This window comes from Sphaerodactylus townsendi, linkage group LG15, assembly GCF_021028975.2.
Source record: "Sphaerodactylus townsendi isolate TG3544 linkage group LG15, MPM_Stown_v2.3, whole genome shotgun sequence".
NCBI classification, from domain to species: Eukaryota; Metazoa; Chordata; class Lepidosauria; order Squamata; family Sphaerodactylidae; genus Sphaerodactylus; species Sphaerodactylus townsendi.
In genome coordinates, this window is record NC_059439.1 from 28,136,803 (window position 1) to 28,159,672 (window position 22,870).

The 22,870-nt window shown below is 48.6% G+C and overlaps 2 protein-coding genes across 6 annotated transcripts in view; one reads left to right on the forward strand and one right to left on the reverse strand.

Moving 5' to 3' along the window:
• Positions 1-22,870, reverse strand: part of TMEM150B (transmembrane protein 150B) — a 23,083-nt gene continuing 213 nt past the window's right edge. The window contains exons 2-8 of one of the 2 annotated variants that reach the window (XM_048517537.1): positions 18,664-19,100; positions 6,290-6,367; positions 5,211-5,270; positions 4,591-4,658; positions 2,693-2,820; positions 2,501-2,555; positions 1-601 (exon numbers count right to left, since the gene is read on the reverse strand). In XM_048517537.1, the coding sequence (XP_048373494.1) occupies positions 402-601; positions 2,501-2,555; positions 2,693-2,820; positions 4,591-4,658; positions 5,211-5,270; positions 6,290-6,367; positions 18,664-18,800 (726 nt within the window). In that variant the 5' untranslated portion in view covers positions 18,801-19,100 and the 3' untranslated portion in view covers positions 1-401. Of the gene's footprint in view, positions 602-2,377; positions 2,556-2,692; positions 2,821-4,590; positions 4,659-5,210; positions 5,271-6,289; positions 6,368-18,663; positions 19,101-22,870 lie in introns of both variants that reach the window. The other variant, XM_048517536.1, reaches the window with a different exon arrangement.
• The window catches only part of KMT5C (lysine methyltransferase 5C), an 18,850-nt gene continuing 18,278 nt past the window's right edge, over positions 22,299-22,870 (forward strand). For 2 of the 4 annotated variants that reach the window (XM_048517533.1, XM_048517532.1), the window contains exon 1: positions 22,299-22,486. The gene's annotated coding sequence lies outside the window, so the exon portion shown is untranslated. The other 2 variants (XM_048517535.1, XM_048517534.1) reach the window with 2 other exon arrangements.

A 22,870-nucleotide genomic window follows, 5' to 3' on the forward strand; every position in this document is an offset into this window, starting at 1 on the left:
TTAAAAAAACAAATACCACTTCGCTGCTGCCGGGGTTAGTGGAAAAACAAAACAAGACACTTTTAAAATATTATTTTTCAGAAAACATGTAGAAAAGTGGGTGGAGGATCCATTTTCGAGAAAGATCGAAGAGTCAGCAGTACGGCCCCGATGGATTTTATAAACAAAAGTCACAGTCCATTGGCAGATAAGATTTGGTCTAGGATGAGGAGTCACGGCTGAGGAGACGTTCCAGACAGGCAAAAGGACATATTTGGCATTCCGTTGAAGGTACCACGCCCCCAAGAAGGACGGCTCTGCCTGCCGAAGAAAGGTCGCAGTGGGGAATAAACAGTCCCCTCAGCAAAACGGATGTGGAAATCCGTCAAGTTCACAGTATCCCTTTCTCGCCCGCGGAATTATCAAAGCGGTAGAGTCTGAGTGGATGCCTGAATGTTCAGGGTTTCGCGATTCATCATGCGATACTGCACGTAGACCGAGCAAGAGTCCACGTGCCAGAAATCCACGGCAAAGAGGCCAAATAGCAGGAACAGATCCATGGCCAGGGCCCATTCACAGTAGGCTGACTCTGAGTCCAGCTCCAAGTTGAAGAGCACAATCGCTGGATTTGTGGAGTCAAGGACGGGACGTGTCAATCTGAAATTGAGCTGGGGGTGGACAGATTTATGGAGGAGATGTCGATTTATGGCTACCAATCTTGATCCTCCTTGATCTGAGATTGCAAATGCCTCAACAGACCAGGTGATCGGGAGCAACAGCTGCAGAAGGCCATTGCGTTCACATCCTACATGTGAGCTCCCCAAAGCACCTGGTGGGCCACTGCGAGTAGCAGAGAGCTGGACTAGATGGACTTTGGTCTGATCCAGCTGGCTTGTTCTTATGTTCTTATGTTCTTATGGATCCTAGCATTGGGTTGTCTAGCTTCTTTAAATACTTAAGGCTAGTCCCTTGGTCTTGAGATTTTTTCTAAGGCCCTTTCCACACAAATCAGCGCTTCAGATGCCTCATACTGCCCTCGTATACCCAATGCAGCAAAGATTACCTGCCCCCGCCCCCATCATTTTTAAACTCAGAAATGCTCAAAATGCCCCCCAAAACAGGCAAGGAGAAACCAAAAATGAGCTCAGAAAATTGCAGATATGGAAGTTGAGGGAAGGCACAGAGGCGTGGGAAACATCTCAAAGAGATCGCACAGACAAACGAAGCCATTCTGAAAACATTTCGACGGAAGAACTGTTTTAAAAGGGCATTCATCTAAACCACAGGTGTCAAACCCGCGGCCCTCCAGATGTTCCTGAACTACAATTCCCATCAGCCCTTGCCGATGCTCATGTTGGAAGGGACTGATGGGAACTGTAGTTCATGAACATCTGGAGGGCCGCGAGTTTGACACCCCTGATCTAAACCCATTTTGAGGCTGCAGAGAAAACATTTTGGGATGGGGTTAAAAAAACAGTGCGGAACTCCGTGGAGGAAACGTGCTATCTCCTTCCTCAAAACATTTGAAACGGTTTGTGCGGAAAGAGCCCTTGTTAGTTCAGTACAAGATCTGAAATGAGCCCTAATCTCTCTAGGTTCACGCCTATACAAGAAATTGGAGCAGCAAGAACTGAGGCTGCCAACTCTGGGGAGGGTGGGGTACAAAACCGTAGATCAGTGATAGCGAACCTTTTTGAGACCGAGTGCCCAAATTGCAACCCCAAAACCACTTATTTATCGCTAAGTGCCAACATGGCCATTTAACCAGAATACTGAGGTTTTAGGTTAGAAAAAACGGTTGGCTCCAAGGCGTGCGTTACTCAGGAGTAAGCTTGGTGGTAGTCGGTGGCTTTGCTTTGAAGCAACTGTGCAACTCTTCCAACGGGTGAATCAAGACCCTAGGAAGGTTTACTCAGAAGCACACCCCATTGCTAGCAACCGAGCTTACTCCCAGGTAAAAGATTGTGCTTTAGTTCTTCACATGAAAATCAGTGGGGTTTAACAGCGCTTAACAGGGTTACCTACACTGCTTCCCCAAAACTAGGTCTAACGTTTAAGGCTAATAATCAAGCCCAGCAGCCCAGGCCAGCCTAGATGTGTGTGTGTGGAAGGGGGGGGGGGTGACACTGTTTGCGCATGCCCACAGAGAGGGCTCTGAGTGCCACCTCTGGCACCCGTACGATAGGTTCACCACCACTGCCATAGAGTCTATCCTCCATAACACCCATTTTTTCCAAGGGAACTGACTTCCATTTGGAGATCAATTGTAATTCTAGGGAGTTTCCAGGCAACCCTAGCAAATACTGTCCTTTCAGCCCTCAACTAACCTCAGACTCCCACTGCATAACTATCCAGGCCTCCCTTTGCCTCCCCCATTTTTCTGATGAATTCAGGATACTGGCGATGAGCAGGACAGTGCCACAGGCACTGAGACCAAACCGGAGAGGCCCAATCCACGATCCTCCATGTCTCGGCTTCATCCGGCAGGTCAGAATGGCTTGGATCCAGAAATAAAGGATACCCACCACAAAGGCCAAGAAGGCGCCAAACAAATGGGTTTCCAGTTGGTTATATTGCTGTAACAGTTAAAGATAATGGAATAGGTTGTCAGAATAGCACATGCACACACACACACACACACACACACACCCATTACACAATATCCTCCCTTCTTGCACTGCGGTGCAATCCATAGTCTTGTCTACGCACCTACCTGGAAGTTGCCAACAACAGATGAGCCAAGGGCACAAAGTAGACCAGAAATAAGCCCAGCTAGATTTAAATATGAGTTGCAACCGTAATCCCGTAACTGCTGGTATTTCAGGTAGCAGATCACCACACCTGGGAGAAACCAAATGCCAAGATTAAATGGGTGAACGGCAGCACCTGTTGCTGTTCCTAAGCCACGATGGGTCCCACTGAGGGTTACCAACACATAATCCTGAATGGTACAATACCCCGATAGCAGGAACGAAAGCGTGTGAATGGGGCAATGTGCGATGTTTCTGCGATCTCACTGTGCAAGAAGGAAACTGGGTACCAGACAACAAAGTTAACTATCTAAGAAATTCAATTTACATTTTTTAAAATCTAGTTCTTTGTCGCATTGAACATAAAGGTCAGGGTGGAACATAGAGAATTATACAGAGCGATGTGTTCTGCTATTCATCAGGAGCAGCAGTGGCGCAGTGGTTAAGAGCAGGTGCACTCTGACCTGGAGGAACCGGGTTTGATTCCCAGCTCTGCTGCTTGAGTTGTGGAGGCTTATATGGGGAATTCAGATTAGCCTGTGCACTCCAACACACGCCAGCTGGGTGACCTTGGGCTAGTCACAGCTTTTCGGAGCTCTCTCAGCCCCACCTACCTCACAGGTAGTTGTGAGGGGGGAAGGGCAAGGAGCAAGGAGATTGTAAGCCCCTTTGAGTCTCCTATAGGAGAGAAAGGGGGGATATAAATCCAAACTCTTCTTCTTCTTCCCCTGCCAATTACGTGTGGAAATGTTAAAAGTATGCACATTAAGCAAATGTGCGTAATTTACACAGATCATAGGACTATCATATGAAAATATAAAGTTACCTAGTGCCAAATCAGACCACAGGTTCATGTAACTCACTACTATCTACTCTGACTGGCAGCAACTGTTGCAGGGAGTGCAGTTCTCATGAGAAAGGTCTTTCCTAACCACTGTGGTCAGATATGTTTTATTTTAATTTGCATTGTGGGACTTGCGCTTTCTTGCCAGCTGCGACCAGGGGCTGGGCACAGGGGAGGAAAGGCGGCAGTTGGCCAAAATGTGCCCCCCCAACATGATCCAGGCAAATGGCACCTGGATCATATGCCCCCTCTTTCCCCTGCTAGATACGCCATTGCAAAGCAAGGTTGTTAATATTGTGACTCTTCAAGCCCCGGTGTGTGCATGCAAGTGGGACAGCCTACACATGCAAAACCAAACTGCCCTCGGAAATCTAATGTTTAGACATCCTGGTACAGGAGCTGAACCTCAAAGAATGGGAGCTTTAGAAACCGCATCAGCATCATTTGAACAAAACTTCAAAAAAGTTGGAGCAAATCCCAGCAAATCAGAGCAGTTGGAGCATTTTGTAAAGCCGTCGTCCCTGTTGGGCCTCCTTCCTTCCAAGCCGGCTGGTAGGCAGTGGTGAACCTAGGCCACTGGTGGCGAACCTTTGGCACTCCAGATGTTATGGACTACAATTCCCATCAGCCCCAATTGGCCATGCTGGCAGGGGCTGATGGGAATTGTAGTCCATAACATCTGGATTGCCAAAGGTTCGCCACCACAGACCTAGGCAAACTGGCGCCCTTGGCAAAACCTAAGTTTGATGCCCTCCCATGGGCGGAGCAGCCCAGTGGTGGCACTCACCCTTCCCAGACGGTCCCAGCAGCCCAAGTTCACTGGAGGCGGAGCTCCCCGTCCTCCTGCTCTGCCTCTGGTGGCTTGTGGGTCACCGTACAGAGTGGGCGGGGCTTAGCCAGAGTGGATGGGGATTAGAAATCAGGCGCCCCTACGTGACTTAAAATTTCTGCACCTTGGGCGACTGCCCGCTTTGCCCAATGGGTGATACGCCACTGCTGGTAGGACCACAGGCTTACCTAAAGAGGCTCCTATATTCAGAACTTGACCAAAGATGCAGCTTTGTGGTGGGTATGATCCACATGTGCTGGAGAGAGAGAGAGAGACAGAGAGTTGGTGAATTTCAGGCATCCGGTGCTAAGGCTAGACTGGCCCTGGATCACCCCCCTCCTCAATAGTTTTCTCCACCAGCTCAGCCATTTGCAAGATCTCCAACCACCATGACCCAGTGGCATGTATGTCCTTCACACGATGAGTGCTCAATGCATGTGGATGGGAGAATGGGTGTTGGGTGGGCAGGGAAATGGCAGTTCCTTGATCTTGAAACCCTGATCTTGAATATAGGAAACTTTGAGCAGTGCCTCTTAAAGATGACTTTCATAAGTAAGGAAAGATCATAACAAAGTCTAATCAGCACAGGGCCTTCAACTGGACAGTCCAGGCTAGCCCGACCTCATAAGATCTAGGAAGCTAAGCAGAGTCGGAAGTGCTTAGTACTTGGATGGGAGACCACCAAGAGAGTCCTGGGTCTCTATGCAGAAGCGGGGGACGGCAAACAACCTCTTGTCTCAAAAACCCTACACGGTTGCTGCAGGTTAACTGCTGCTTGATGGGACTTTCCCCACCAACCAGACCATACCTGATATATGGGAAGGCTTCTGTGATGTTCACGGATCCGTTTGCAACTGCCATGACATACCTAAGAAAACAGAAATCATTTAAGACAGCTAAAAAAATCCTTCATGCTTGGTCAATTTAATAGTTCCCTGTGATCTGCTTACTAGAGATGTACACATATAAACATGTTGATCGGGTTGGTACACAATCTGCTTCTAAAATGTAGAACTTAAACAGTACTTCAGAGGGTTCTAAACACCTTACAGCAGACCTGAGCATTATACGGCCCGCGGGCCACATCCGGCCCGCCAGATGACCCTAACTGGCCCCCCTGCCGTGCTGGGGAGCAAGGCGTCTTTGAAAGCCCCGCAGAAGCCGGTTGACTTGGCTGCTGGCTTCTGCGGGGCTTCCAAAGGCGCCTCGCCCCCCTGCCTTTTGGCCCGGCCCTCCACAATATTTTCTGTTTCTTATGCGGCCCCATGGAAAAAATAATTGCCCACCCCTGCCTTACAGGCATTCCCTTTCAGTCATCTGTACAATTACCCTAGGTCAGTGGTGGCAAACCTTTGGCACTCCAGATGTTATGGACTACAATTCCCATCAGCCCCTGCCAATTGGCCATGCTGGCAGGGGCTGATGGGAATTGTAGTCCATAACATCTGGAGTGCCAAAGGTTCGCCACCATGGCCCTAGGTTGTACTATCTGCTCCAGATTTGGCCACTGAATGAGTTCACAATGCAGAGATCAAGGTGCCAAGCGAACACTCTCAGATATGCAGCCGCAGAACTTTGCGTTGTTAAAATAAAGCATACAAATACTTTGAAATACCATGAAATTAAGCAGACCATTGCATGTTTTAAAAAGGAGAGAATTCCAGATCATCTAGCAGACTAAACGCTTTTAACACACCTTTTCTCTGTACAGTCACATCCACCCCTGTCTGAGGCATTTCTCCTTCAGGGGAAATTTTTTTGCACCTTTCAAATTTGAATGGACACATCCCATTTCTCAACATCCACCCCAAACCAGTCCCCAAGAGAGGCCACACTCCGGTTGCCCTTTGAAGCCAGCCAGCCGGTCCCCCTCTTTTGATTACTCACACAGTCCAGAAGCCGATGCTACCCCCTACGGCAAGGAGCACTGGAAGCAAAGCCCAAACCCACATGGTGGTGGAAGACCTAGAGAAGAAAAGAAGGAGTCAGTCAAAAAAAGAGGCAGAATTCCAGAGTTCTTTGGGGAAAGGGGGCGGGGATAAAAAGCCAAGAAACAGCAGGATCTGTCGCGTTCCAGTGTTTTGTTGTGACCTAGAGGGGAATAGTTGAACCCGACCCTAGCAGCCTGGATTATTTGGAAACAGTTCATAGTTGTGTGAGTAACCAGGGCCAGGGCTCCTGGGAACCTTGACCAGGCTCTCAAACTAGGTGTTTCCAAAATTCTGCTGGGTTTACCTGCTATCAAAGGCAGGGCCTCATCCCCCTCCCTCCCCCCCCCCCACCGAAAACTTCTACCTTGATAACAAAGTGGTTCCCCCTAAGGGTATACATATAACCTCCTGGCCACACCTCCCATTCAGCCAGTACCCAACAAGGCAAGGATTCTGCCAAGATTTAAAGCGGAAGGCTACCTTTCTGCTAGCAAGGGTGTCTTGCAGAGGAAAAAAAGCGGGACAGACTTGGCTATCTGGGAATGCACTCTGGGCCTTCTGGCTCGTCTTCTGCCTCTCTCGGTCTTGGTGCCTCGCAGCAAAGAATCTTCCTCACCTGGGAATTATCTGCCCACTGGTTCAAGCACTTCCTGTGCTTGGTATCCTCCCCGGCAGGTAGGAAATATGGTGTGCCAGTGCTTTTTGATCACCCCGCCCCCAACTCTGACACCGGGCAAAGGGCAGCACCATGGCACATTTACTGGCGGACCTTTGCTCTCGAGGAGCACCATTCCCGCGGCCCCGTTTATGGTACCAAGATAAACCCTCCAGTGGTTGATTTGACATTCTTGGTCTATACCAGTGATGGCAAACCTTTTCAAGACCGAGTGCCCAAATTGCAACCCAAAACCCAGGAGCGTAACGAGGCAGCCCTGAGCAAACTGCAGCCCTGGGCAAAACCTGAGTTGGATGCCCCCCCCCCCCAATGGGCGGCCACTCCACCACGACCAATTTTTTTTTGCACCAGGACATTGGTGCCTGCAGGGGGTGCATTTTTAGACATATCAGCACCATAATTTCAGCATATCATCAGGAGACTGTCCTTATGCTACTCCCCAGGTTTGGTGAGGTTTGGTTCAAGGAGTCCAAAGTTATGGACTCCCAAAGGGGGTGCCCCATCCCCCATTCTTTGCTAAGGAGATGGGGGCTACCCTTTGAGGGTCCATAACTTCGGACCCCCTGAACCAAACTGCACCAAACTTGGGGGGTCCCATCAGGACCATCTCCAGATGACACCCTGAAATTGTGGTGCCGATACATCCAAAAATGCACCCCCTGCAGGAACATCCCAGAAATTTGCCCAAGAATCTTTGTTCTGCATTGAGTTTTCTGCATTGCTGTCAATGGGGGCTGCAGGCTGTGGGGGGCACATTTCTGAAGGCACAGTCTCAAAACTTTCAGGGTCTCATCAGGAGACGGCCCTAATGATACTCCCCGGGTTTGGTGCAGTTTGGTTCAGGGAGGCCAAAGTTATGGACCCTCAAAACTGTAGCCCCCATTTCCTATTAGCTCCCATTGGAAACAATGGGGGATAGGGACACCCCCTTTGGGAGTCCATAACTTTGGACTCCCTGAACCAAACCTCACCAAACATGGGGTGGGGGGTAGCATAAGGAGAGTCTCCTGATGATACGCCGAAATTTTGGTGCCGCTAGCCTAAAAACTGCGCCCCCTGCAGGCTAAAAATGGAAAACCACTAAAATACCCAAAAACGAACCCAGCATTTTGATGCTCCCCACAAGGTGATGCCCTGGGCAGCTGCCCACCTTGCCCAATGGGCATTACGCCAGTGCCAAAACCCGCTTATTTATCGCAAAGTGCCAACATGGCAATTAAACCTGAATACTGAGGTTTTAGTTTAGGAAAAACGGTTGGCTCCGAGGCACACGTTACTCAGGAGTAAGCTTAGTGAAGCAACCGTGCAACGCTTCAAATGGGTGAATCATGATCCTAGTAGGGTTTACTCAGAAGCCAACCCCATTGCCAGCAACCGAGCTTACTCCCAGGTAAAGGATCATGCCCAAGCCAGCCTAGATGTGTGTGTGTGTGTGGGGGGAGTGATTTTCCACCCCCTCCCACATGATGAACTCTGTGCGTGAGTGCCCACAGAGAGGGCTCCGAGTGCCACCTCTGGCACCTGTGCCATAGGTTCGCCACCACTGGTCTGTACTATTTGTGCCTTCCTAAGAGCCGGAAAAATTGAAAATCTTGTATTGAGGGAAATAAAACAGGGCAAACTCGTTTTGGAGGTGGAACGAGCGAAGTCCCCCTCCCCCCCCCCCGTGCCAACAGTTTGTATTGCACCCTACATCCGTTATATTTGCCCTGCGCAGAATCCGCAAAAGACAAACACAGTGGGTGCTGGTTGTTGTGGGTGGGTTTCCCGGGCTGTGTGGCCGTGGTCTGGTAGATCTTCTTCCTAACGTTTCGCCTGCATCTGTGGCTGGCATCTTCAGAGGTGTATCACGGAGAGAAGTCTGTTACACACTGTGTCAGTTTTGAAGCAAGCCTTTATTGGCATAGACAACAGTACAACAATCATAAAAAACAGATTGAAAAGCATATACAAAACAGGAAATAAATGTTAGGTCGAAGGAAATCTACTGGCGTTTGGTAATTTCCAGGAGAAAGTCTGCCTCTATCATGCAGAGAGAAGGATCAGGGTTGTCCAACAAGTAGTGCAATCTAATTAAATCGGGGAGGTCGGGTAAATGTAAAGGAGTAAGATTCACATACTTGGATCTGATTTCCTTGAATCTGAGACAGTGTAGTAATTGGTGGGCCAGAGATTCAACTGAGCCATCGTTACATGGGCACAATCTTTTAGCCTTTTCTGTGTCAGTTTTAACACACTTCTCTCTGTGATACACCTCTGAAGATGCCGGCCACAGATGCAGGTGAAACTTTAGGAACAAGATCCACCAGACCACGGCCACACAGCCTGGAAAACTCACAACAACCAGTTGAATCCGGCCGTGACAGCCTTTGACGATACACAGTAGGCGCTCTCTCTCAAAACTATATACAATCCAGCAGTAAAGCAGGTCTGTTAGGAGGGAAGGTTGCCTGGTATAGCTTGATCTTGTCAGTCTTAGAAACTTGATGGCTTTTACACATGCAATCCGTGCCTGTTTAGTACTAATCTGAATTGAAGACAATGATAACATGATAGTCCTCTGGCAAAGCCAGAGATAAATGTCAGGGGCTGCATTATGCAAAAAAAGAAAGTCGTCCGGTACAAATTGAGCAGTGTTACCTAATGGTTAGATGGAATGAGTGATGCCACCGCCAATAGGAAAAATCTCATCATTGGAGAAACGTCTTCCAAGTCTAGCATCTTTCCTTCGGCAGTCCAAGACATCCGCTGCTCCATCATATCGTGCAACCCTTTTTCATCTTGGTTCCTTCTTTCCTCTCCCTACCTCTTCTATTTTGTTGTTTGAGCTTCACAGCCTGACTAAACATGAGTTTTGGCAACTGTGACCTTATTTTTAAAGACCCAGCCCTGTGGAATAGAAAGGACGTGCAACTAGAGTCCATTGGTTGATTAATAGACCATGATGACCATTCAGTTTACTTCCAGAGACAAACCCAAGCTAAGCTTCTGACCAAGAGAGCTTTGACGTTTTAAAACTTATAACCTGGAAATCTTCTTGATCTCGAAGGTGCTACTGGACTCCAGAGGCGTAGCTCCAAGGGGATGGGGGGGGGGACACACTGGGCGCACTTCCCTATGGGGGTGTGGCGAGGGCGTTCCAGGGCGGGGTGGAGGCGTTCTGGGGTGGGGCGGAGGCAGTGCACCGAGCGCTTTCCCCCCCTTGCTACGCCTCTGCTGGACTCAAATCTAGCCGTTCCACTCCAGACCATCACAGCTAGACTTCTGAAACGATCTTCTTGAAAAATAAATAATTTTTAAAATGCAGCTTCGTTCTTAGTCACTAAATGGCAGCCTTATCACCACTCCTCAAAAAATTCTCCCACACTCTTTACCTATTCCTGTGAAAGTCACCATCTGATCATGTCCAGCAAATCAGTTTTTAGTATATGAACACTGAGAATTCATACCAACAAAGGTCATGGGATCATAAGTTTTGCAACAAAAAGTAAAAAAAAATAGCCTTGGCTATTACTACTCAATGCAATTATAGTTATGGTTATAACATGATTTTTGGCAACATATTCACAGTCGAGATTTCCTTTTGTAATACAAAGTCCTGATCTGGATGGCTCAGATTACGTCTCGGAAGCTAAGCAGAGATGGCCCTGGAATGGAAGACCACCAAGAAAGGCCAGGGTTGGTACACAGAATCAAGCAAGTAGCCAGTCGCCTCTGATTGTCTTGAAAACCGTACAAGGGTTTTGAAAACCCTACAAGGATTGTCTTGAAAACCCTACCTTGAAAACCCTTGTTTAGGAGCCGCGTGGCGTAGTGGTTAAGTGCTTGCACTGCCACTCGCACGGTCAGGAGTTCGAGCCCCCTGTGGGTCAGATATCCTGGCAGCTGGCTCATGGTCGACTCAGCCATCCATCCATTCCTTGGTCGGTAAATGAGTACCTAACTCAGTGGTGGCGAACCTTTGGCACTCCAGATGTTATGGACTACAATTCCCATCAGCCAATTGGCCATGCTGGCAGGGGCTGATAGGAATTGTAGTCCATAACATCTGGCGTGCCAAAGGTTCGGCACCACGGAGCCCTAACTCTTAGCTAGGGGGTAAAGAATAGCCGGGGAAAGCAATGGCAAACTACCCCACAAAAGTGGCTTGCCTATGAAATCACTGCTTGCAGTGGCACCAAAAGGTTGCCTTACAAGGTTGCCTACCTTGAAAACCCTACAAGGTTGTCCGTGACTTCAATAAACTTTCCACCACTAGTACAAAACCATGACAGCTAGTGTGGTATAGTGGTTACGCTGAGTGCCGTCTTCATTTGGGCGAACCACTGGTTGAGCAGTGAAGTTTCCCCGTGGATGTGGAACCAGGTGCCTTCTCGGCCTGAAGTCCACTGATAGCTCCCAGATCCACTGATACAAAGGGCAGTTATTTTCTACAGTGGGTTGGCCACTCCCAGGTACAATTGGGACTGAGGGTCAAATATGTATGCGAATTCCTATTCAGCTGTGTTTGCCAGAATCTCTCTTTTGGAACTTTCCATTTGCTGAAGAACGGCTACAGTTTCAAGGAAGGCTGGGACTGGGTTGGCCATTAAAGGAGGCAATTGTCCCCTGTCAAGAGATCAGCCTGCTGTTCTCACCCATTAACAGCTGGGAAAGTTCCACACCCCCTCTGATAGGATCACTTACCCTTTTGACTGGCTCTTATCTTCTTCTGAATAACAAATGTTGCATACTTATCTCTGGAACTGGCCTTTTGGCCTTTCTGCGTAATTCCTTTTCTCCGGTCCCTGCTTCAGTCTGGCTAGTGTTGCCAACCTCCAGGTGGGGCCTGGAGATCTCCCACAATTACCACTAATATTAAGACAGCAAAGGTCAGGCCCCTTCCGCACAGGCAAAATAATGCGTTTTCAAACCACTTTCACAACTGTTTGCAAGTGGATTTTGCCATTCCGCACTGCTTCAAAGAGCACTGAAAGCAGTTTGAAAGTGGATTATTCTGCATGTGCGGAATGAGCCTCAGTTTCACTGGAGAAAAAAGGCTGCTTTGGAGAGGGGGGGGGGTTGTATGGCACTATATCCCAACGAGGTCCCTTCCCTCCCCACACCTTGCCTCAGGTTCCACCCCCAAATTTCCAAGCATTTCCCAATGCACAATTGGCAACCCAAGTTTGCTTTCCCATCCTGCAGGTGAGCTCCCGAAGGCACCTGGTGGGCCGCTGCGAGTAGCAGAGTGCTGGACTAGATGGACTCTGGTCTGATCCAGCAGGCTAGTTCTTATGTTCTTATGAACCCATATTTCTGCCAACTTATGCAACGATACAGATCATAAAGTGGGTGGATCTGCCAAAGTGTTTTTTTTAAAAGTTGGCAGCCCTGTTAGTCTGCTGCATTTGAGTCTAGTAACCAACCTCGGTATAAGGCTTCGAGGGTCTGAGCTCCCTTGCCAGAGCTAGAATCTTAAAAACTTGTAGCATGGAAAATCTTGTTGGATCTCTAAGGTGCTACTGCACTTGACTTGAGATTGCCAAAGCATGTATCACAACACATCTGTTAACCTCTCTCAGGTGCCTCAAGACTCTGTGTTGTTTGGGCTGCAACAAAGGCAATAATACAAATTGGAAAGGGCAGCTTATGAATGTTTTGATTGGAAGTGACAAAAATGTACAGAGCAATAGTTGCAACTGAGTCAAATATGGTTTGGAAAAAGCCTGGCTAAGCTATAGCGGATTCCACAGGGGCCAAAAACCGCGGTGTGAAAACGGTGTAAAAGGGTTTCCGTTACACCATTTTCACACCGCTTTCACACCGCGGTTTTTGGCCCGTGCGGAATCCGCTTAAGGGATGGCCAAAGGGTAAACTGGCTGGTATCGTAGCATGTACGGCAACTCCTACCAGTTGGCCTTAAGGCCTTTATCATTATGATTGGTGCCAAGGTATTTTCTAGACACAGCACTCATGAGAGTCTTGGCACATGATTGGTGTGACTCTCTAGGCATACTGGGCTTATGCCACCTCTTATGAAGTAGAGGTGCTGTTGACAGGCAAGAGGAAACAGAAATGGGTGCTGGTTGTTGTGGGTTTTCTGGGTTGTGTGCAGTGGTGGGATCCAAACATTTTAGTAACAGGTTCCCATGGTGGTGGGATTCAAACTGTGGCTTAGCGCCAATGGGGCTGGGCTGGGCATGACGAGGGCGTGGCTGGGCATTCCAGGGGCAGGGCATTCCAGGGGCAGGGCATTCCTGGGCGGGGCTGTGGCAAGGACACAGCCGCTGCGCCGGTCTTGGGCGGGAAACGAATGCACGCAGGCGCAGACTGCCACGCACGCCGGTGCACCTCCTGCTAGACTGCTTCAAGTTCTGCGCGCTACTGCTGAGAGGAGGGGCGTAACTAAGGGAAAAATCACGTGGCAAAATCACCCATTAGTAACCCCCTCTCGGCACACACAAATAATTAGTAACCTACTCTCGGGAACCTGTGAGAACCTGCTGGATCCCATCTGTGGCTGTGGTCTGGTAGATCTCATTCCTAACGTTTTGCCTGCATCTGTGACTGGCATCTTCAGAGGTGTATCACAGAGAGAAGTCTGTTACGCGCTGTGTCCAGTGTGTACCAGATCTACCACACCATGGCCACACAGCACAGAAAGCCACAACAACCAACTCTGTAGGTTGTTGAAACGGGTACTGTTTGTCACTTATGGACTCATGGCTGACTTAAATCTGTCCTCGTGGAATACAAAGAAATACCGCTGGCCTGCAGCTTCCCTGGGGACACTGGAAAGCAAGTTTGATAGGAATCCAGGAATTCTGAACGGAGACATTTGGAGTTAAATCACATAGCGTGTCTGCGTTGCCCCAGGAAAAGGATGCTGTCGTAACATTTTATGACTGATGGATCAAAAGACTGTGTGTGGTTTTTTTTTAAATCATGCATGACATTGGCTGTATGACTTAATAATTTGTGTGATTTTGGGATAACGATGTGAGATGCACGGCTCCAAGAAACGACTCGTGTGTACCTCCAGCTGCACATCTTCATCTATATCCATCTGTTTATATATCCATCTGTACACCTCCAAAATGATATCGTTCCTATAGCACTTGTAGAACTGAGCACTGACTCACTAAAGCTCATAATATAGAGAAGAAGAAGAGTTTGGATTTATATCCCCCCTTTCTCTCCTGCAGGAGACTCAAAGGGGCTTACAATCTCCTTGCCCTTCCCCCCTCACAACAAACACCCTGTGAGGTGGGTGGGGCTGAGAGAGCTCGGAAAAGCTGTGACTAGCAGCCCAAGGTCACCCAGCTGGCGTGTGTGGGAGTGCCCAGGCTAATCTGAATTCCCCAGATAAGCCTCCACAACTCAAGTGGCAGAGCGGGGAATCAAACCGGGTTCCTCCAGATTAGATATATAGATATGTAGAATGCTGTTCCTCTTTAAGGTGGCACTGGATGTGAGTTTCACACAACTATGCAACTCTTTTCTATCCTTTTGGTCAGGATTAAGCCCTCTGAATAAAATGACCCAAGTTTTATTTGAATCCTGCGTAGTTCAACCTTAAGCAAAAGAGTTTTTATTCAGGACTTCCCGCTTCATTCAGTTTGACTGTCATTCTCTTCCCACACACTAACTGACCAGAAATTATTATTTTTAAGAGGAGTCTAAATTCCTTGTGTCTCTATCAAGTTTGAAGTGCAGAAATCAGCAGCCCAAACTCCACAGATAAGCACTTCTTTAGTTCTGGGGTGAATGATACATGGGGTAACAATTATGCAGGGCAAGATTCCCAGGGTGGCAACACTCACCAATATTGGGGTGAATTATTCACAAGTAGACCATTATGTAAGACAACGGTCCCAATACTGGGGTGAATTAGTCACAGGGGACAATTATGTAGGATAATGTTCTCTCACATATAGAGGTGGGTTAGCCAAAGAGTAACAATTAGGTAGAACAATGTTCCCCAATACGGGGGTGAATAAGTCACAGGGTGGCATTTATGTAGGACAGTGATGGCGAACCTATGGCACAGGTGCCAGAGGTGGCACTCAGAGCCCTCTCTGTGGGCACACACAAACAGAGTTCATCATGGGGGGGAAATCGCCCCCCCCCACACACACACATCTAGGCTGGCCTGGGCCGCTGGGCTCGATTATTAGCATTAAACCTAAGACCTAATTTTGGGGAAGCAGTGTAGGTAACCCTGTTAAGCGCTGTAAACCCCACTGATTTTCATGCGAAGAGCTAAAGCGCGATCCTTTACCTGGGAGTAAGCTTGGTTGCTGGCAATGGGGCTTGCTTCTGAGTAAACCCTCCTAGGGTCGTGGAAGAGTTGCATGGTTGCTTCAAAGCAAAGCCAACAACTACCACCAAGCTTACTCCCAAGTAACACATGCCTCGGAGCCAACCGTTTTTTCTAAACTGAAGCCTCAGTATTCGGGTTAAATTGCCGTGTTGGCACTTTGCGATAAATAAGTGGGTTTTCGGTTGCAGTTTGGGCACTCGGTCTCGAAAAGGTTCACCACCACTGATGTAGGACAACAGGCTCCAATATGAGGGTGAATTATTTGCAGGGTAACAATTCTGTGGGACCATGGTCCCCATCTCGGTGAGCCTGTCGGCACATTCAGAATTTTGATGATGAAGAAGAAGAGGAGGAGGAGTTTGGATTTATACCCCACCTTTCTCTCCTGTAAGGAGACTCAAGGTGGCCTACAAGCTCCTTTCCCTTCCTCTCCCCACAACAGACACCTTGTGAGGCAGGTGGGGCTGAGAGAGTTCCCAAGAACTGTGACTACCCCAAGGTCACCCAGCAGGAATGTAGGAGTGCGGAAACACATCAGGTTCACCAGATAAGCTTCTGCCCCTCAGGTGGAGGAGTGGGGAATCAAACCCGGTTCTCCAGATTAGAATCTACCTGCTCTTAACCGCTACACCACGCTGGCTCTTAATCACTACACCACGTTGAGACCACCAAGCCAAGAATCTGTTATGATGGAGACAGCTGTTCCCAAATGGGTCCACCCTGCAGACACCACGGTGATGCCTCGTGGTTTCTTCTGTAGCACCATCTGCACCAATGGAGTGGAGGAAAGGCAGGACTGGATACTTGCTTTAGGGAACAGATACTGTCTCAAAGAAGCAAATGGGCATGGGCTGCACCACACTGACATAAATCCAAAATGAGCTACTGGGACCAGAATTCACAATGCTTTTTGTTGCTGCTAGCTTTAATACTGGTGCAGGGGACTCCAACTCTGGTCAATCACAGCTCTGAGAAAGACTCTTTCCCTCGTGCCTCGCAGTATATTGAACTCCTGAAGCAGCAAGCAGCCCTGTGTGAAATATATTTACAAGCATATCATCCATATCTGTATTTCCTGCCACCCCCATAGGGATAATTACAGCACTGGGAGCAGAGCCATTGAGGCTAGGAAAACAGTATGTATGAGAGTGTGTGGAGAGAGCATTAAACACCCACCTCTTTCTCAGTTCCACTGCTCCAGTTAAATTCTGTTCCCCAATGTTTTTAAGTTACAAAAAAAATCAGGATTTTCATTATCCTGTTTCGATTGTTCCTGAATTCACAGCCTAGGTTTGTGGAAACTAGTGGTATGCCCACTATTTGCATACTATTTACATACAAGGGCAACAAGGCACTGCTTCTTATTGCCAGCAAAATTGAGAGGTGGATCCCAAATGCTCAACCAGTGTTTGCGGAAGCAAAGCTTTGAATTGCAAAGGGTAACTCAAATATTTTCAGGTTTCACTGCCATGTACGTAAATGCATTCAGATCATAAAATAAGGGAATGACACAGAAAGAAGCTACAAAAATCTGCTGGATCGGCTGTTTTATCTCATTGCAAAAACAGAGATGAGAAGTTATTAAATGATCACCACAATAATATTGTTATAGCATAATTATTATATTGTGATACAATATTAATATATTGCCTTATGTTTTAAGAAAGTGGAAATTTCTGGCTGTTCCCATAAGCCCTGAAATCAATCAATCAATCAATCAATCAATCAATCAATCAATCAATCAATCAATCAATCTATCTTTCTTTCTTTCTTTCTTTCTTTCTTTCTTTCCTTCTTTCCTCCCTGCTTTCTTTCTTTCCTCCCTGCCTGCTTTTTGAAATTAACATGCAGCCAAAGAAAGGTTTCTATGGAACTTGAAAGTTTGCCTTCCGTGTTTTTGCACATTTTTGTAGGTCCTAATAAAAAGGAATTACGTTGCTGTTGATTCTGTTTTTCTCCCCCTTGGATCGACGTGGCCATCTACAATTTTTGTACAGGATTGTAATAAATGTCCCCCCCTGAAGTTTATGAAAGCGTTTTCAGCTTGAGTGGAAAGTATGTGGGCTGCAGATATGAAGGAGAATCAAGTTCACACCTACTGTTGGCAGTTCCGAAATCCACATGTGTATAAACCCTGAATTCCACATTGTGTAAATCTTGATCCGACTTCCCTTTCACAACTTCCCTTTCACATACTCAGCCCCCACATCCTTGCATGACGGGGCTTGGAAGGATTAAAGCCCTAGAAACCGTTGCTTAAGCCTTAAACGACATGAGGTCGAATCCTGACAGAGGTCTTTTTTTTTGCTCAAACTCATCTGATTTTTTTCTCTTTACTTCAACCCTCACCCCATATGGCTTTTGTCCATGTAAATCCCATGACCCGCAGCTGAGCCATTTTAGTGGACATCCTCCTCCTCCCTTTTTCACCTGCAGAAAAGCTGGTTGGGCACAATTTACAAGCCACTGTGCCTTTCAGCTACTTCAGTGTGCTCGGAAAAAGAATATTGCAAGAATCAAAAATCTCAAATCCATATTTACTCGGTCTCCGGAAAAAGCTGTTAGTTATGCCAGTTGAGGTGCAGCGATTTAGAAAATTGAGCTTCTGTGGCAGAACTTGGGTCTCCTAGATCAGCGGTGGAGAACCTATGGCACAGGTGCCAGAGGTGGCACTCATTGCAACCCCAAACGGTTGCCAGAGGTGGCACTCAGAGCCCTTTCTGTGGGCACGCATGCAAAGAGTTTGTCATGTCGGGGGGGTGGGGGAAATCACACACCCCCCACACACACATCTAGGCTGGCCTGGGCACGATCCTTTACCTGGGAGTAAGCTCGGTTGCTGGCAATGGGGCTTGCTTCTGAGTAAACCCTCCTAGGGTCGTGATTCATCCATTCAAAGCATTGCACGGTTGCTTCACCAAGCTTACTCCCGAGTAACATGCGCCTTGGAGTCAACCGTTTTTTCTAAACTAAAACCTCAGTATTCAGGTTAAATTGCTATGTTGGCACTTTGCGATAAATAAGTGGGTTTTGGGTTGCAATTTGGGCACTTGGTCTCGAAAAGGTTCGCCATCACTGTCCTAGATCCTACTCTGCAATACAGTGAAACTCAATAACTTTTGTCTTTAGCGGATCTCTTTCCCGAAAGACAGAACAAGAGCAGAGTTTTAGTAGGGACAGATGTCAGAAAACAGGAGACATCATTAGTAAACAGGGACCTTTGGAATACGTGCCATCAGCACACAGGAATTATTTATTTTCCATTATTTGGTTCTTTCTTCCTGGATAACCAGAAGTCCCATAGCCTATTTCCGTAGTATTGTGTTCCCAAAACCGCAAGAAGCCTTACCAGAAACGCGCAAGCCGGTGGTCACGGGATGGCTTTTCTTCCTCTTTAACCTCAAGCATCTCTTTGCATGGCTTCGCCTGGATTGCCGGGGCTGCACAGCCAGGACTTGGATTCTCCTTTGGAGTTTCTTCCTTCATGTCCAGGATCTTGCTTAGCAGCTGGAGTCATCTGGCCTTGGATCTTAGTGTTGCAAAGGATGTATTGGCCACCCCTCCAGCATTCAAGAGCAAAAATCAACCCCGAGAAACTCAGTACATACCACGGCTGCCTGCATAGGGTGTGACCCATCTCTTTAGTACTCATGGATAAGAGATGCAACTGTTCTGTCACCTCCTCGTACAGGGATGATTAACTGGTATCTGGTGGGCTGAATCTGGTCCAGGAAACAATTGCAAAACGGCTCGCAGAAGTACTATGTCTGGCCCGATGTTTGACTCCTAGGAATAATGATTTTCAGAAACACACAGAGAGAGAGATGTTGCACATTTGGAAGGAGTTATCACAGGCTCCCTGTGACCATGAAGCCCTTATCACCGGGCGGCACCAACCTTCCGTAGAGGCTGAAAAGCTGAGAGGAATGTCTGGTAGTTCTAGCCCCAAGGCACCGTCTGATGAATAGAGCCACCAACAGTCCGTCAATCCTATCTGGGTGATTTCACCACAGCTACCTTAATAGGAAGTAGGGTTTGGAAATACCAGGTATTTGGGGGGGGGGGGTGCAACTTAAAGGAGGCAGGGTTTAGGGATGGGGAGGTACTTCAAGGGGTATAATGCCATAGAATCTACCTTCCAAAGTGGCTGTTTTCTCCAGGTGAGCTAATCTCTGTTGTCTGGTGATGTTATGATCAGTGGTGGGATTCAACAGGTTCGCACCACTTTGGCAGAACCAGTTGTTAAAATGGTGCTTGTAAACAAACAGTTGTCAAATTATTGGAATCCCACCACCGGAGCTGGTTGTTAAATTATTTGAATCCCACCACAGGTTATAATCCCAGGAGATCTCCATTCACCATCTGGAAGTTGGCAACCTGAGTGGACCTCTTTTTTTTATTTCCTGCAATGTATGAAATAAACCCTTGCAGCCAGTGGTGAGGTTCCCATGGTGGTGGGATTCAAACTGTGGCGTAGCGCCAATGGGGCTGGGCGGGGCATTCCGGGGGCGTGGTGGGGCATTCTGGGGGCGGGGCATTCCTGGGCGGGGCTGTGGCAAGGATGCAGCCGCTGCGTGATGGAATCCTTGGACCGGGAAAAGCGAATGCTGCGCGTAGCGCCCAGGCTGCCCGCACGCCGGCGCACCTCCTGCTAGACTGCTCCAAGTTCTGCGCGCTACTGCTGAGAGGAGGGGCGCAACTAAGGCAAAAAATCACGTGGCAAAATCACCAATTAGTAACCCCCTCTCGGCACACACAAATAATTAGCAACCTACTCTCGGGAACCTGTGAGAACCTGCTGGATCCCACCTCTGCCTGCAGCCATGCCAATCGTCCCCCAATACGGCCAGCTGCACCTGCGTAGCTGCGCATGTGCAACACACAAAATTTAAAAAAAAGAAAAATGAACACATTGCTGCGGCAGGCGGATTCTCCCTGACTGTGGACAGCGTGGCGGAAGGGAGGGAAGTAAAGCCCCTCCTGTCTGGCCGTTCGCACGGGGAGCCGCTCCAACCCGGGATTTTGCAAAAGGAACGCTGGTTTAGCGGTTTTCGAAAATCCCCGGTGGAGGGAAGCAAAACAGGGCAAATTTGTTTTGGGAAATGGGACAGTGGCGTACCGCCAATGGAGTGGGAGGAGGGTGTGACACCCCGGGCGGAGGCGTGGCCGGGGTGTGGCCTTGGAGGGGGTGTGGCGGGGGCGTTCCAGGTCAGGGCAGGCGGCGCCACAGCCCTGGGTGCAGTTTCCCCTCACTCCGCCCGTGGGATGTGTGCAAAGTCCCCCGTTTAAACAGTTTGTATGGCACGGCACACCCATTATATTTGCCCTGTGTAGAATCAGCCAGTGGCTACTTTGGAAGGTGTATTCTATAGCATTATATACCCTACTCTGGTTCCCCCCCCCACCCCGCCCCCACCAAGAAAAAAAATCTTGCCCTCTTCAGGCTCCACTTCCAAATCTCTGAGAATGTCCTCACCCAGAGCTGGCCATCTCCCCTGCTTGTTTTCAATCCTTAAAAACAAGAATAAATAAAAAGGTCCAATGAAAGATGAATACTTGATGCTCTCAGCGGTTCCAAACCCTTTGGTCATTCGTGGAGGAGGAGGAGGAGTTTGGATTTATATCCCCCCCCTCTTTCTCTCCTGCAGGAGACTCAAAGGGGCTGACAATCTCCTTGCCCTTCCCCCCTCACAACAAACACCCTGTGAGGTAGGTGGGGCTAAGAGAGCTCTGAGAAGCTGTGACTAGCCCAAGGTCACCCAGCTGGCGTGTGTGGGACTGTACAGGCTAATCTGAATTCCCCAGAGAAGCCTCCACAGCTCAGGCGGCAGAGCTGGGAATCAAACCCGGTTCCTCCAGATTGGATACACGCGCTCTTAACCTCCTACGCCACTGCTGCTCCTTGGCACCCCATTTCCCTAAAATTGTACCTCCATATTAGCAAGCCCATTATGTAATTTTCTTCATGTGCACCCAAATGCCCTGGCAGTATCCCTGGGGGTGTGGTATGGGTACCCCAGATTGGGAACCTCTGGTCTGGGCTGATCCTGCATTGAGCAGGTGGTTGGACTAGATGGCCTCTATGGACGCTTTCAACTCTGTATGAGTGATTCCGGACAGCCTATTTATTACGATTAGCACTCGTTATAAGTGAACACATTTTCTCTTTTTATAAAAGGACAATGAATTCATTTAAAACTATTGCAACGTTATAAATCTGCTGTGCAGAGCGCCCCCTTGTGTCGGTATTAGTCACTCCGAATGGGTGGGCTAGATTTTGTTAGACTCCAGCAAATCACGATAACAGAGATAGTTGAATGGCAGCTGAATTGGCCAATCAGGTATATTTATTGATGGTATAATTAATAAATGTTCGACTACGCGGACCAATGGCAGATAGTTAAATTCTGGCGGGAAATTCCAAGCGGCGAAATTAGCCCAGACAAGCAGCAAGCTGCGTCAAGCGAAAGCTGTACAAAGAAGACCTTGAAGGGAATCGATAGACAGCCAGACAGGCCAATCACCAGCCCACAGAATGGCCCATAAGTAGGAGGTACTTGGTAGAGAGCCAATAAGAACTGAACAAAAGGAGGATCGGTGCTGCCAATCACAAATAGCACGAGCGGGTGGGGCTCATGGAACACGTCGATAAATTACTTGACATCCAATTGACCAATAGACACAGAGTTAGGCGGGCCAGACCCGCACTTAAAAGGGCGCGATTGAAGGAAGGCACTACGAATTTGACAGGCACTTTAATCCTGCCAATCGGGCTCATAGAGGTCAGGCCGCGTCCTCATTCGACATTTGAGGGCGGGAACAAACACCAGTCCCACCGAATAGAAGGAAGCTAATCCGCAACCCACGCGAGGTGTGGAGGCTTATTCCCGAACTACCCAATCACAGAACAAGACGGACTTTGACTGGCGTCCCCCGACAGCCAATCAATCCCGAGGAGGAGGGGCACCCGCCTCGCTTCAGGGGCACAATGGAGGCACAAGGGGAGGGGAGGCGGGACAACAGTTGAGCGACGTCCATGCGGTCCAAAACCGCGTCGAGGAAACGGAGCCGGGAAGTGACAGGCTTTCAAAGTGGCCAATGGCGCGGGGGAATGTTGTGAGGCGGGTGTAAGCATTAGAGGAGAGTAAGAACCGGAGCGCTCAAGTAGGCAGGTGGGTGAAAGAAAGAAGGGGAATAAATAAGCGCGAGCGAAGGGAATGGGCGCCTGCGAGGGAAAGTCCACCTGGGCGAGTCAGCGTGTGAGGAGGGGGGAGCGGAGGCCGGCCGGTGGGGGGGGGGGGGTCACGGAGGGATGCGCGCGAGGGGTCTTCTGAGGTGAGGGGGGAGGGGAGCGCTCCTGAGGGTGAAGAGAACCAAAATGGGTGCGGGAGGGGGAGGGGGTCGAGAAAAGCGCGGGAAAAAGCGCCCGCCTTCGCCTCACTCCCGCTCTCCTCACGCCCCGTCTTCTACTATGTCTAAATTGGGATTATCGCTATATCTCGCCATTTCCTTTCCATTCATTAAAATTCTTCCATTATCTTTGCATGGGGATTATC